The 16,160-nt window shown below is 36.1% G+C and overlaps 1 protein-coding gene and 2 pseudogenes across 1 annotated transcript; 1 reads left to right on the forward strand and 2 right to left on the reverse strand.

Annotated features, from left to right (window-relative positions):
* Window positions 1-401: 401 nt before the first annotated feature.
* LOC116138648 lies at window positions 402-1,483 on the reverse strand (annotated as a pseudogene).
* A 2,750-nt stretch (window positions 1,484-4,233) lies between these two features.
* Window positions 4,234-6,784, forward strand: LOC116138672 (S-adenosylmethionine synthase 1). The gene is made up of 2 exons (XM_031424363.1): window positions 4,234-4,391; window positions 5,259-6,784. The coding sequence occupies exon 2, from the start codon at window positions 5,268-5,270 to the stop codon at window positions 6,447-6,449; it is 1,182 nt and encodes a 393-aa protein (XP_031280223.1). The 5' UTR covers window positions 4,234-4,391; window positions 5,259-5,267; the 3' UTR covers window positions 6,450-6,784.
* Window positions 6,785-11,269: 4,485 nt separating this feature from the next.
* On the reverse strand, window positions 11,270-15,257 carry LOC116138377 (annotated as a pseudogene).
* Window positions 15,258-16,160: the final 903 nt, after the last annotated feature.

Genomic DNA, 16,160 nt, shown 5'->3' on the forward strand with positions numbered 1-16,160 from the left:
TCAATCCATACTCAAGGTGATGAGGGAGCCAATTATTTCAGCATAGCCAGGTTTTTTTTATTTCTTCTTCTGACTCTCACAAATTTTTAACGAGTGTGTCATAATCATAATTGACAATTTGACACTTGAAAATTGGAGGTACAAGAGTCTTTCCATGTGGGGAACTAAATACTGATCAACCTATTTTTGAGTTTCGAGTTGACTAGCAAATCCATGTTGATTTTTTTTCTTTTCTTTTTTCTTTCCCGTTACAACATACAGAAATTCCTTATAAAAAGATTAATTCCCACACAAAGGTTGAAAATCTGCTGGGGGTTCTAAATGCATCTTTTAGAGAAGTCTGTAATTTAAACTACACCAGCTTCTATTATCACTTTCTAGTAATAATTGGTATTATTTATTGGAAGTTCCAATTGAATTACTATGTTGAATGATTGATCCAATATATTCCCTGCATATGTGTACAATCTATAATATAATATTTAGACAGTAGAAATTTTGGCTACACAGAATTTCTAGTATTACTTTCCTGGGACGAAGTTGGTAGCATAAGCCCAAGCATTGTTGTTCACAGGGTCGGCAAGATGATCAGCAAGGTTCTCCAGAGATTCCTTTCCAGTTACAATAGCCTGCACAAAGAACCCAAACATAGAGAAGATGGCAAGCCGCCCATTCTTAATTTCCTTAACCTTGAGCTCAGCAAATGCCTTGTGATCTTCAGCTAGTCCCGAGGGGTCAAAGCTGCCACCTGGGTAGATGGGGTCAGTTACCTCCCCAAGCGGTCCACCAGCAACACGGTATCCTTCAACAGCACCCATGAGGATAACCTGGGTGGCCCAGATTGCTAAAATGCTCTGAGCATGGATCAGACTTGGTTTTCAAGATAGTCAAGACTCAAGACGACCTTCACTGAAGATTTGAGCACCGGCCTTGAACCATACTGCCTCTCCAAATTTGACTCCATTTCTGGAGAGGAGTTCTGGGAAGACACATCCCAAAGCCCCAAGCATTGCCCACCTGGCATGAATGACTTCAAGTTCTCGGTTTTTGGCAAAGGTTCCAGGATCTGCTTACAGCCTGGCTGTGTCCCACTTGTAATCACCTGGGAATTGACCAGTTAGGTAAGATGGGGCCTCTCCACAGAATGGTCCAAGGTACTTGACACGGTCAGGACCATACCAGGGGCTTCCGGAGGGGGCAGCAGGTTTTCCTGCTGACTTCCTCATTGAGAGTCTACCATTGCTGCTTTGGACGGTTGTTGAAAACTGTGTGCATTCAAAGGAATTGTCTTCCCTGTGAATGGTGGGTGCTACAGTGGTAGTGCTACCGCTTCTGATGAGCTGACAGGAAATTTAAGATTGGTCTTATATAGGGTGTGGTGAGGTCCACGATTCTATCAGTGTGGATCTTCACCTGCTTCCTGATTGGTTCATGAGATGATACAAAGATTCAAGAATATAACTCATCCTCCCAACCAATTGATGAAGGGTACATTGGATTTTGTTCAAATTATTTGGGCATCTCCCATAACTGAAGATATCCTATGGCATTTAACCCACAATTCTAAGAAATCTTTTCTCAGCACTAAATGAACTGACGGTATAATTTGAATTTTCAGTCGATTTGGATTTGACTATCGGAAGGTTATCATAGCTCTGCATGATCTGGGTTTAATTTGATCAGATCTAACGTTCCAAGTCATTAACAAAATGTTTAATACCAAGATTATTACCACCTTTCAAATATATTGATTGAAAGATATCTTCGTTGGTGGCTCAACCATGTGAAGTTGCAAGTTCATCATCATGAGCCGAGCCAAGTTAATAATAAAGACGAACTAGAAAAAATCCGATGTATGGGCTGAACATTGGTGAATATTTTAAGACAGCAAGGGTGTGTTCTTCGTGCTTTTGACTGTTGAAGTTGAACCATTAGTTTCCGAGTAAAATATGAGTATTCTTGAATAATTCATTACAAGTACAGAAGGCATATTTGAAACGTAGTAGATCACATATATAAGAAGATTTCGAACACAGAAAATTCAGAACTTTCAATTAGCCATGTTCATTACCTCCCATGTGAGTTGCACTTGGACAAACAAAGCAGTCAAGCTTTATTAATTTATTGTTCTTAATGTTGGAGTCTGAGGTAATCATGAAAATATATTTCAGTGCTGTAATAATAGAAGCAATAACCAAATGGAAGCCCAGTATCTGTCGTCGCGGCATGCTGCTGGCAACGTGCTTCCGCATTGGAAAATTAGATAAATTAAAATTTTGTGCACACAAATTAGATTTAAAGCAGCGGAAATTATACTTACAGAAGCATGCATTGAAGATTTTGGTACTTTTGTAATTGCAGGATGAAGGTACCTCATACCATTTTTTAGATGGGGACAAGAAATAATTGTTGGTCATTCATACATTTATTTATTTTTGTTTTTTAGACACTTGTGCTCAGAGGTGTCGGTGTTGATCATTTATGCGTGCGGCATGCTGTCTTAAACAGTTACTATACGGATCATATTCATATATATAAATGAAGATGGTGTTTTAATATTTAGTGAAATAATGAATGTCTTTGAGATCTTTCCATGGCATGGGCGGGCCCATTAATTAAGCCTTAAAGGTTAATGATGTAAGATGAGCCCTACAAGTTTAGAACGGTGAAATAAAATAAATACAGATCCTCATCCTCTCATATGCATTTGGATCCAATGGATTTTTATTTTTAAATAAGGGTCCACTTTGACAAGGCCATCCCATCTTATCTGACCAACCAGAAAGAACCGCCACGTGCCCAATGTCCAAGCTTTTGGGAATTCATTGTAATGCTTGGGCGTAGGATCGCACCTAGCTTAGCTCCTATTGAATCCCAACTGCTCCCACTCACACTCATAGTTGTTGCCAAGTCATTTTATTTTAAAAATATATTTAGTTTTGGGACCTTCACATTCACATTGGCTTTGGCTTAGCTTTCTTTTGGTTTAATTTGCTTTTTTAAGTGGCTATATTGGGTTGGTGGCCAGAAACAGGCGACACTATGACTTAATTACCTTATTTTCAACAACTTCATTATTTTGGACTTTTACATTCTACCATTCCATCCATATTATAGAGACTGGAGTTGTTCAACACTCACCAACAAACATTTTCCTTTAAAGTAATTAATAGTATTATTCATCTACCTATGTTGTTCTTTTGAACTCTCCATTCAATAGTAAAATATATCTTACCTTTCTTCTGTTGAACATATTTGATTTCTTGTTCAATTGTAAAAATAATATTATCATAATTTTTGTCAAATAAGTAATATATGGAATATAATTATAATATTTAATATATTCCCAAAATTATGATTGATGGTTGGATGTGGTAGTTTGGATTTCATTGAATTGTCCAAAACGGTATCTACTTAAATTATAAAATAGTCTTCCTTTGTGACCAATATTCTATTCCCATTAACCACAACTATCAACATTTCTCTTCTTTTTAAATGATCAAATTTCTACATAAATCCACAGATGATATTTTTATAATATTTTATAAAGATAAGAATAATTTTATCACTTGAAATAAAGAGATATATATGGGTAAATTTTGTTCTTTCATTCTTCCGAAAATATCATACATTAATGGTGAATCTTTTATCTCTTTTTGTTAAAAAACAAAAAACAAAAAGAAACGACATCGCTTTCAACTTTTAGGTTTCCAGCTCAATATGCCATTGCCACTGTATTGTCGGCGGCTTTGCATTTAGAAGACGAAAACACCCTCCGAAATCCATGCTTTATAGTATACTAGTTTTAAAGCGTTGGTTTGCGGGGACAATATCTTTTTAATTACATTAATATCCCATGCATATATACAAACTATTTTAAATTACCATTTAAATATAGAGATTAAATGCATTAATGATTCTACGGTGGTCCCAGTACGCAAGTACCCTGGCTACCGGATACACAGGTAAGCGAGCCATGTCGAAACCAATTACTCGACTAAACTCAAGCCATCAAGCTGGTGACCGATCAGGGTTGGTGAGAAACCGGCTATTCTCGGTCAATCTAACAATAAAAAATATATGAACAATGAGCCAAATGTCTTTCTCGCCCACCAACCCCAACCAGTGTCATCCTTATTGGATCTTGGATCCAACGGCTAGAATTTGTGAGTAAACACATGGAGTAAGTTTAGTAATGAACCGATATAGATTCCAGCAAGAATCATAACCGTTGTGTCCGGTAACCGGGTAGTAGGGCCATTTATCTATAAATAGAGGCTTTTGAAGAGCAGAAGAGGCGTCCTAAGTCGTTGAGTTCCGCTTCAACTGGAGGTCTGGTCTAGAGTGCACAAAACCAACAATCTAGATCTGAACCGAAACACTTGCCTCAGGTATCTTTCATTTCATGCTACGTTCATTTCTCTTCTCTTTTTTCTTTAGCATCACTTCTTATATTAGTTTACTCGTTTTTATGCTTTAACTAAGAGTTTGAGGTTCTGGTTTTGATTTACGTAGGCACAGATCTGAAGTCTGAAGGTTTTTAGTTTTGGTATTTAAGGATCCAAGATTTCATGTTTAACATTTTCTGGTCAGTAAATTTGCGGTTGTTAATTTTCTTGTAAGTAGTAGATCTGATGTTATCTTTAATATTTTGTTTAACATGTTGGAGTTGTGATTTATGGATCTGTAAATGTGTTTTATGTTTTGCATGTGGATAGTAAAATGCTGTCGTCTTTCCTGTCGGTTATGTCCTTGGTTAGATCTTTCATGTTGGGGTCCTTTTTCGTTGTGTAAACAAGAGGTTTCTGTGGTCCAACTGTATTTACTAAGCATCCCTTCAAGTTTTCCAAAGGTCAAATGATTTAACCGAGAAAAAGTTCTCAAAGATAATGTCCTTTTGAATCTTGAATGAGCAGCAAGGGTAAATAGGGTTGTGTAGGCTTCTCCATTTGTTAAATCTCAATAATCAACCCTTCTAACGCCAATAAAATATTCCTCCATTAGAGCAACTGTGCAATATGCTCCTCGGAGCTGTTCTTGTTGAGGAATTTTTTGCAACTTTATTCCACAGGAGTGGTTGAAGAATCTTCAAATTCTTTATTTCACTGGAATATGACCTTTGATAAAGCACATGATATTGTTTTTAAGTGTGAGGAATTATTAGTAAAGAAGATGCTTATTTTTTATTCTATATTCTTCTTAAATATCTATGGACTTTCCATCAATCGCTCATCCATGTATGCTTTTGTATTGTGCAGTTTGATAAGATGGAGACCTTCCTATTCACCTCTGAATCTGTGAACGAGGGTCACCCCGACAAGTTGTGTGACCAGATCTCTGATGCGGTACTTGACGCTTGCCTTGAGCAGGATCCTGACAGCAAGGTTGCCTGTGAGACATGCACCAAGACCAACATGGTCATGGTCTTTGGGGAGATTACCACCAAGGCCAACGTAGACTATGAGAAGATCGTTCGTGATACATGCCGCTCCATCGGATTTGTTTCTGATGATGTGGGTCTCGATGCCGACAACTGCAAAGTCCTGGTCAACATTGAGCAACAGAGCCCTGATATTGCCCAGGGTGTTCACGGTCACTTCACCAAGCGCCCAGAGGAGATCGGTGCTGGTGACCAGGGGCATATGTTTGGTTATGCCACTGATGAAACCCCTGAATTCATGCCTCTAAGCCATGTCCTTGCAACCAAGCTTGGTGCTCGCCTCACAGAGGTTAGGAAAAATAGTACCTGCCCTTGGCTAAGGCCAGATGGTAAGACCCAGGTCACTGTGGAGTACTACAACGAGAACGGTGCCATGGTTCCAGTCCGTGTTCACACTGTTCTCATCTCCACGCAACATGATGAGACTGTCACAAATGATGAAATTGCTGCTGATCTTAAGGAACATGTCATAAAGCCTGTCATCCCCGAGAAGTACCTTGACGAGAAGACCATCTTCCACCTTAACCCATCAGGCCGTTTTGTCATTGGTGGCCCTCACGGTGATGCTGGTCTCACAGGACGTAAGATCATCATTGACACCTATGGTGGCTGGGGAGCCCATGGTGGTGGCGCCTTCTCCGGAAAAGACCCTACTAAGGTGGATAGGAGTGGTGCATACATTGTTAGGCAGGCTGCCAAGAGTATTGTAGCCAATGGTCTCGCTCGTAGGTGCATTGTTCAAGTCTCATATGCCATTGGTGTGCCTGACCCGTTGTCAGTTTTTGTTGATACATATGGAACTGGCAAGATTCCTGACAAGGAGATCCTGAATATTGTGAAGGAAAACTTTGACTTTAGGCCTGGAATGATCACCATCAACTTGGATCTCAAGAGGGGTGGTAATCGCAGGTTCTTGAAGACAGCAGCATATGGACACTTCGGAAGGGACGACACAGACTTCACCTGGGAGGTTGTGAAACCTCTCAAGTGGGAAAAGCCTCAAGCTTGAGATTGAGTTGGATTCCACTATCCCCCTACTGTTTCAAACTTTGCTTTATTTGGTAGTGGATGAATAACTTGAATGCTTTCTTGCTGCTGTTCTCATACATGTGCCCTATTCAATTCCTTTTTTTTTTTTTTTTTTTTGCTTTTTTTTTTTTGGTTTTGATTTAATGTATCATGTTACCAGTGTTGTGATATGAGAATTTTGCCGAAATTGGTGACACTGGTAGTAGTAAAAGTTGCGGCAAGATGTGCTAATCTGTTGGCTAAAGCGAATCATTGTTTTGATTAAAGTAATATTGCATTTAGCCATCTATATATTCGTTTGGCGCATTAAAGCAAGCCTTGCCTTAATGGATTTGTGTTCTTTTGTATGCATATTCAATTTGCACAATGGATGGGCTGGAACCTTTCTTAATTTAGTAACCTCACTAAAAATCTTTCCAAGTCATTAATAATTAAATTTATTAATAAGTAATTTTATAAATATATTATATATGCTCTATTCCAGAATCAGTCATCATGTATATTCAAATCTTGTGTTGCTGAAAGCTATTGCAGTCACTATAATAAACCGGATAAACTCACTCTCAAGTTGTCCAATCTTGGACGACAAGTCATCCAATCTGGGGAGACCTGTAGATCAAGTCGTCAAGTTCCAGAGAATGGGTCGTTGAAGCTTGGATAAACTAGATGGATAGACGTTAAAATATTGAACGACAATGCAGTGCAGTATCTATTGATAGATGATATTGATCCATCTTTAAAAATGTAACCAGAAAAAAAACACCACGAAAGAAAGAAGTCAGAAACTCTTTAGCCCCCAGTACGATCGGCTGAAACGACAGACATACATAAGCTCTCAGACTTTCTAATATTTATTAATTTAAAACTGGTAACTACAATCAGACATGTTTTTTACTTTTTTCTACTTGTGAACTTTTTGTTGCCCTCATGTCATGTCTCTGGTCATGCAGGATAGTGACAGATGATCATTGCTGCCAAACAAATAATAGAAGGAAAGGTTCAGTGAAAATACTACCGACAACCTCCACATGGGTTGCTGAAACAGTTGAGTTTTTTTTTTTTTTTTTAATCACAATCATTTAAATATCCTACAAATATTTACATTACACTGACTCGACCTTATACCAAATAAAAATACGAATACCGGCCCAATTTGCTAAAGCCGCACCTGAGAACAAAGCTTCCAGTGGAAAATAAATATATAGGGAGAACGGCATTTTCCCACCCAAGGTTTGGCGAAACGATATTTTTCTATCCATTAAGTTTTAAAATGATACTTTCTCACCTTTTGTCAGGTTCTATTAGTGTTTTTTATTAATATTTTACTAAAAGACAAAAATATCCTTAAATAGTTTATTATAAATTAAAATTTAGTTAAGTGAAAGTCTTTACTCAAGTGTAAAGATATATTTTTTTCTTTTGTTTATTTAATTAATTAGGAATATTAACTATTAAGATTTTTTATGTTAATTAGTAAAAATAAAAAACATTATATTAGTATATTATTGAATAATAGTGATGAGATATTTATGATATTATAAATAAATAAATATTAAGTTTAACTTTAAACAATTTTATAGCATTACTCTTAACTTCTTAATTGGGGTTAACTATTTTTTCTTTTTTGACTTTTTAATATCTTACTTTTTGGCTAATTTAAAAATAAAAAAAATTTATAAAGTCAAATATTTAAGGGTATTTTCGTCTTTTCAATCAAATATTAACAGAAAACATAACAGATTTTGACGAAGGGTAAAAAAGTGTCATTTTAAAACTTAACGGGTGAGAAAGTGTCATTTTGTCAAACCTTGGGTGAGAAAATGTCGTTCTCCCTAAATATATAACACAAACAAAAAGGAAACCAAAATAAAAGTCTAACCCAAGTCCAAGTATTCAACAAATATCAATTACAAAGCAAAACCGATCACATGCAATACCACAATCAAATCTGTGTCTTGATTGGCTGCGATTCGGCCTCTCCCAAGCCAGAATGCGGCTGGCCAGCTATGTTTTTATTTGATTCAATGTTTTCTTTTATGTTGGAGAATAGGGTGATTTAGGAATTATATGGATCTAAACAAAGGGTTTTTTAGAAGGATGAAAAATTAATAAAAATAAAGAAATAAATGCCAAGGACTATCTTACCCCTTTGCCGTTTGTTTTAGCAGTTCATTGTTTTATTTTGGGTAGGTTACGGTTAATTTCTTAAACATTTAGAAATAGAAGCCGAGATCTTTTCACCAAACAAAAGGCTCATGTAATTATCCCCAAAATAAAAGACAGAATCAGTTGCAAAATTAGAAATGATCAAGTGCAGTTCCTTTAAGAGGAATCAGAGACACTAACATGGATTGTCGAAAATGATGATACCAATGACAGTCCCAAAAATTCTTGCCAGCTGACTTGTAGAAGAGATTCATGGCGAAAGAAGCATGTGATATGAAGGTGTTGGGTTGGAAGCAGCTACCACCTGGTTGAATTGGCTTACAGTCCACTCCCATTTGCCCGCAGCTGAAATTTATATTGTTATTATAAGCTTCTCATTGTCTGTCGATGGTTTTGCAATGCACCAGCTTGCCTCCCCATCGTTTCTCTACAAAAACACATTAGGAGAGGGAGAAGTATAATCTGGAGGTTGATTCTTCATTACTCCTATTTTTTGAGAAAAAAAAAAATGCCACACCAATTTTGGAGGACTTACCCTATGTTCCTGGTCTCTTTCGTTAGAAGAGGTACTTGACTCTGCATGTCATTGACACATATTTTCCCATACGAATCTTCTTACCACAAAAAAAAAAAAAGGGTTGAATATGCTAACAGTAGTTAAAATGATTGAAACTTGAACATAGATGCTTGAGTAATAAACTTAGCATAAAAACTATGTTTAATTAATTAAGTAAAAAGTAATTAATGATGTCTGTAAAGTGGTGGAACCAAACGCACCTGTAAGAGCAGAAAAACAAAGAAGCAGAGCGAAGACTAAGGGTAGATGAAGGAATGACAAAGACTGTTTTGATCCCTCCATTTTTGCTTGTCACAAAATAATAGAGCAAATATAGAAGGTTTGAAGAGCCAAGAGGTAAGGAACATAAAAGATACGTGTCTGCTTGGTGAAAAACAATGAAGTGCCCAGAGATGCGTACATACATTGAAACTAAATTATCAATAATGCCCCTTTGAACAGTACTTTAGGTTTTGGATAGAAAAAAGATTGGGAAAATTTGGTGTGATAATGAGATAAATTAATAGATTAGTGCAGATAAAGCAAAATCTGTGGATTGGGTGGTTGATCGATTCAATCAGTAACGGAGGTGTTTCATGCTACGTTGTCATTCATGCAGCTTCTGAGTTACTCCTGCTTTCTGAACCGTTTAATTGACAGCTATCAATAAAACTTTTTGTTATTCCATGCGTTTCATTAACTCAATTACATAATATCTTTTCGTTAACTGATTTTTTAAATCTTTGGTGCATTTCTAGGTATTGTGACGTGGAGATCCTTGATTTGATTTGTGATGGAGCCTAAGGACTCTGTAGGGATGACTGATCATCAGTGCAGTCGATGGTGCTTAGTTTAACTAGTGATCAATTCGGATGGGCTTTTCCTGCGGCACAATTTGTTCTTAAGCTGGGTCTGCGAGTGGTGTTATTTAAGTCTCAAAATTAATAAAATTTTAATTTATTCCAAAATTACCCTTTTCCTAGTTTGTTTAACTTCTCTAATTTCTTTTTTGTTTTTAACTAATTTTCTTTCTTAAAAACCTCATGATTTAGAAGCAAATATGGAAAATCCATAAAAACAAATGAAAACAAAATTGGAAAGAAGGAGAAACAAAAAAAAAAAATGTTAATTTTAAAATAAAATACTATATATTTAAATTTAATTGATTTTGTGGCTGAAAAAGAGTTTAGGTAACCAGTTATCTAAACCAGATCAAGAAGTCCGTACTCCGTACACCTAAGCCCGCCCCGTTTTCAGAATGCAACTAGAGTTGTCGAATTTACAATTTTAGCCAGACTATTGTTTACAATTACAACTGGTAATTTTAGGAAGTGTAGGCCAATCAAATGACAATAACATCAATTATTTCTCTAAAATTTTACATTAAAAATATTGTGGTAATTCTTTTTCAAAAAATGACTATTTAGTTTAATCCAATTTTAACGTTTATTTTGAGAAGCAAGTGGAAGTTATCTCTCAACTGTGATTATAAATTAATTTGTGAAAAAAAAAATTAAATAAAATACTTCAATAATAAAACAGTCACCAAATTAAATGATTTAGTAATTAAACAGTAACCCAAAACATTAGCAAACTAGTAACGTAAATTGAGTTGCAACATAAAGAGTCCTTTCCCTGATTAATTTTTAGTGAGTTTTAATTAACAAAGTACTTAAGCTAAACAAATAAACAATTGCTTGTTAAAAATTCATTCACTGACCAACTACAAACATAGAAAAAATGGAAATGACAAGGATCACATATAAAGCACAACCAATCAAAAGCTGCACTTCTCTAGAAGAGTAATATACCCAGAAATCTAGTCTACTTGGAAAACTCCATGACCACAAAAAGCAAAGTTGTTTGGTTGCCGGGGCCTTTCGGAAGTTGAATTAACATTATTATTATCCATAAAAAAAAAGAGTAATGTTACAGTCACCGACGGTAGTGCACCGAATGATGTGACAAAATCTTGACCGTTGATTAATATTAAGTTAAAATTAATCAACGGTCAGGATTTTGTCACATCATTTGGTGCGCAAATTCGGTGCACTACCGTCGGTGGCTGTATTATTTTCCTAAAAAAAAAATGCATCATTTGCACTACTTGTCCCGACCATTTCTGGGACGACTCCATCAATAACAATTACCTTTCCATCTTCTCGTAACAATTCTTCAACAACTTCACACATTCATCATCCTCCCAATTATGAAGTATTCACTATTATTGTGCAAATTGCACATGTTGGTTAATTAAAAAATATTGTTGGATTAGACCCATTATCAAAACCCAAATATGACAAGAAAAAAAAAAAAAAAGTGAGTTGACTCAAGCTCTTTAAAGGAGTGGTGAAGATTTAGCCAAACAAATAAGTGGTCACTTTATGGTCAAGTGAAATAAATGGTGGAGATTTAGCCAAATAAATAAATGGTTGTGGTTTGATAAAACAGCCACTTTATGGTCAAGTGAAATAAGTGGTGAAGATTTAGCTAAGTGGTTAAATGGTAGCTAAGTGGCTAAATGAATGGTCATGGTTTAGCCAAGTGGTCGCTTTATGGCCAAGTGAAATATGTGGTTATGGTTCGCTCTTGAAGGCTATAAATAGGGAGTATTGATTATGGTTTTAAACATCCAAAGGAGAAAGAGAAGAGTATCTATTCGAGAAGAAAATTAGAAAGCTTTGAGTTATAGACTTTGTGTGGGAAATTCTCTTAGGTGTAATTATCATTTTTTGGGTGCAAGAAATTTATTGAGAATGTGAGTGATTGTAATCTTCTTCACATCGTGAATTGTGAATTTTCTCGTGTTGTTTTTTACAACGACAGTGGTTTTTTCACCAATTTTGGAGTTTTCACTTAATTCTTGTGTGCGATTGTGTTCTTAATTCTCCAATCTCTATATATTATGTAACATTTATTCCTAACAGTGGTATCAAAGTCAGGTTTGTGAAGTAAAATGTTGAGCACAAAATTCGACGTAGAGAAATTCAATGGGAGAATCAACTTTGGTTTGTGGCAAGTACAAGTCAACGATGGGATGATTCAATATGGGTTACACAAGGCGTTGAAAGGACAACAAACTTCGGATAATAGCAAAGAAGGTTCGAAATCTGGTATGAGCAATGAAAATTGGGAAGATCTCGATTTGAAAGCAAATCGCACTTTCAACTTTCAAATCTAGGTCTTTGCAATCTTCATCGTTCATACTGGATTTCGAACCTTTTTTACCAGTATCTAGGGTTTATCGCCCCTTCAATGCCTTGTGTAACCCAGATTGAATCATCATATCCTTACCTTGTACTTGTCATAAGCCAAAGTTGATTCTCCCATTGAATTTCTCTACATTGAATCTTATGTTTGATATTTTGCTTCAAAAACCTGACTCTGATACCACTTGTTAAGAATAAATGTCATCAAATATAGATAAATAAAAATTGGAGAATTAAGAACACAATCTCTCAACACAAGACTAAAGTGGAAACTCCAAAACTGGAGAAAAAACTATTGTCGTTGCCAAAGACAACCTGAGAAAATTCACTATGTGAAGAACATTACAATCACTTACACTCTTAGTAAACTTTCTCACATCCAAAAAATGATAATTACACCTAAGAGAATTTCTCATACAAATTCTCTTACTCAAAGCTTAACACAAAGCTTTCTAATTTTCTTTTAGATACTCTTCTCTTTCTCTTTGGGATGCTTAAAACCATAACCAATGCCCCTTATGCTTCAAGAGCGAACCATAGTCATGCATTTCACTTGACAATAAAATGACCACTTAGCCAAACTATGACCACTCATTTAGCCACTTCACTAAATCCCCACCATTTATTTCACTTGACCATAAAGTGACTGTTTGGTCAAACCATGACCACTTATTTGCTTGGCTAAATCTCGCTTATTTCACTTGGCCAAATAATTATTTCGCTTATTTGCTTGGCTACCATTTAGTCAATTGGCTAAATTCCCACCACCCCTTTAAAGGGCCAACTCAATTCTTGGGCTATATTTGAGCTTTTTGATAACAGTAAACAACATGTTCCCATCCAAAGATTACTGAAATGGCAAGTTTTCACCTCTGGTTGCATTTATTCTAGATTCCCACCCTTAAATTAATAATCAATTGTTTAATATGATAATAAAAGGGTAAAATGGTCATTGAACCCAACAGCCGTCCCACCCCACCCCACTCTTCTTCTTCTATTTTCCTCCTCTCTTTCTTCTTCCTTCTTCCTCCTACCACTGTCGCCTCTTCTTTTTCTTCTACCCATTCGTCTTTTTCTTCTCCTCTTTTCCTCCTTCCTTTATTCTTCTCTTCCTCCTACTTTCTTTCTTCTTCTCTCTTCTCCCTTCTCGGAATAGGCTTTGAGGCGACTTGATTTGGCTGCCGTAAGACCATCACGTTGAGACCACCACCCATCTACCCCAAATCACTAGCGTACCTCGCCCTCCTAGACCGTTGTCGCTCCCTAGAAACCCATCACAAGTCATCGTCATCGTCCCCTAGAAACCCACAGTAGACCACAATCGTTGTTACCCCTAGCTTATGGTTGCAATTTCACGTCACTTAGCTTTTTCATTTTTCTTTGTTTAATCAATTAGGTGGTGTAATTAATAATCTGGGTTGTATGAATGAAATGAAAGTGGGGTTCTGACGATCAAGTGCAAGCAAATTAAAAAGCAAGAGGAATGTTCCAATGGGTTTGTGGTTGTTTTTGGATGAGTTTGTAGGCAAGTTTGTAGCTGAGTTTGTGGCAGTTTTTGGGTGGGTTTGCGGCTGAATTTGAGTGATTTGGTGGTGGTTGTTTGGTGGCAGTGGGTGACTTTGGGGTTTAAAAGGATAGCGATGGTGGTGGTGATGGTGACTTTGGGGTTTCGGTCATGGTGTTGAAAGGTGGTGGTGGTGGTGGTGGTGGTGGCTGGATAGTGGTGTAATCAAAAGTGAAGGGTAGTTTAGTAATAACATCTTCTATAGTTGTGTCAAAGTTAAGATTCATTAACAAAGTTAATTTAAGGGTGAGAATTTGGAATAAATGAAACCAAGGGTGAAAACTTGCCATTTCGCTAACCTTTGGGTGGGAACATGTCATTTACTCTTTTGATAATGAGACTAATCCAACACTATTTTTTAATTAGCCAACTTGTGTAATTTGCACAACAGTATCCACTACAAAAATTTTCATATTCATTCTTATTAATCAATGAATTCTTGTGAATACAAGAAATGACTTAATAAAACCGGAATTTTCATATGAAAATTAAACAATGCAGTAGAATTGAAATTTAGTTATTAGCTTAATTACCTTAATCAAAATGGCAACCTTTTTTGGGACTTTATCGATCATATCTCCACCCATATGCTCCACGCCTGTAATATGTTAAATCATTTATCTCATTTGTTACAATATTGTTGTCAAGGCTTTAATTTAAAAGTGTAACAAAAAAAATGTTATAATAAACAAGTGGAAAAAATTAGAGAAAAATTACCAGGATAAAATGGTGCATCTTGTAATTGTAGTAAGTCAAAATTGACACCCTTAATGGGAGGGTATTTGGAAGTAATTATATTAAGGGTAACGCCAAGGCCGCGACCAACATCAACAAGCTGCTTAAACTGCTCAAAGCCACTATAAGAATTCAAGATACTCTTAATAACTAAGGTGCAATGATTAAACATTGCCTTATTGAAAACTTCAAGGAACCTGGGTTCGCTGTAACTATATTCAAAGATGTTCCTTCCTTCGCCTTTATTGAATGCCATTCCTCCTTCAAGAATTGCATCTTTACCGTGAAACCTAAATTCCAAAGGGCACTCGGCTATTTAATATAGAAAAACGATAAATGAACTAAGGTTTTATCTCTAATAATAAGGTTGAAGACAAACCAGCTCTGCAAACAGACCTTGTCCAGAACCAAGGCCATTAAGGGATACAATGACACTCCATCTTGGTTAGCCATAAAGTATTTTCCAACGGGAGCAACATTGTGCAGCTTCTCTCCACCATGAAAGGAGCAACCAAGCACACGATAGCTGACTAGAAGACCAAGAATCCGGTCCAGCATCCGTAAAAGAAGCATAAAAAGTCTTTCTTTAGTATCTTATATGATTATGAAATCAGCATGCAAACAGAATTGCTGAAATCAAGGTCCAATATAATATTTCTGTTAATACTTTCACATTGTATCCAAGTATCAACAGGATTGTTACTTGCTGTTGCTAACATCCATCAAAAGTCTTTATGTTTTTTATGTCATTGAATTAAAGTTATTTCTTTACTTCTTCTCTATTATGTCCAAGTTGCAGCAAACCCCCATATTTTGAACTATTCTCCTCCGCCTTTCCACTCAACTATGAGTAATACTACACCAACAACTATTTCTCACAAACTTGACGTGGTAGCTTGCAATTGGTCAGCTCACAGTTAATTAGTGGGACTCATGCGAGACCTATATATGACCCATTGTGAACTAACTAATTGCGAACTATCATGTCAAGTTGTAAGAAAGAGTTATTAGTGTAGTATTATTCCTCAATCATTTTATCAAATCATTAGTTGGGCTGCTTGTTTATTTTATTCAATGCGTACCACATCTCATCTCCTCTGTACCCACTATTTATTAAATCCAAAACTAAATTCAACATAAGTATTTAATCATAACATGTATTAATTTTAAAACATCACCATTATGATTACTATTAGTTATTGAAATGGAAAGAGAAAACAATAATATAATGAATTAACGTGAGTTTTTCAAATATAGTAAGCTGCTTTAAATGATGGCCTGCATGATTATTTTGACATAGATTAACTTTATGATAAGTTGCTTGGAGACGATTCACACCAGATTGAAGCACAAGGAAGCTCATATGCCGGAATGGAAGGGAGGCCTTTTGGTAGAATTAAAATCTCTTACGTAAAATAAAACAAGCTGAGCTTACATCAACAACTAGATTTGAGATTGAAC

The sequence above is a fragment of the Pistacia vera genome, unplaced genomic scaffold, assembly GCF_008641045.1.
Source record: "Pistacia vera cultivar Batoury unplaced genomic scaffold, PisVer_v2 Contig11, whole genome shotgun sequence".
Lineage (NCBI taxonomy): Eukaryota > Viridiplantae > Streptophyta > Magnoliopsida > Sapindales > Anacardiaceae > Pistacia > Pistacia vera.

Bases quoted from the DNA above. Each gene is read 5' to 3' on its own strand.
- LOC116138672 (XM_031424363.1), top strand. From the start codon at position 5,268: ATGGAGACCTTCCTATTCACCTCTGAATCTGTGAACGAGGGTCACCCC.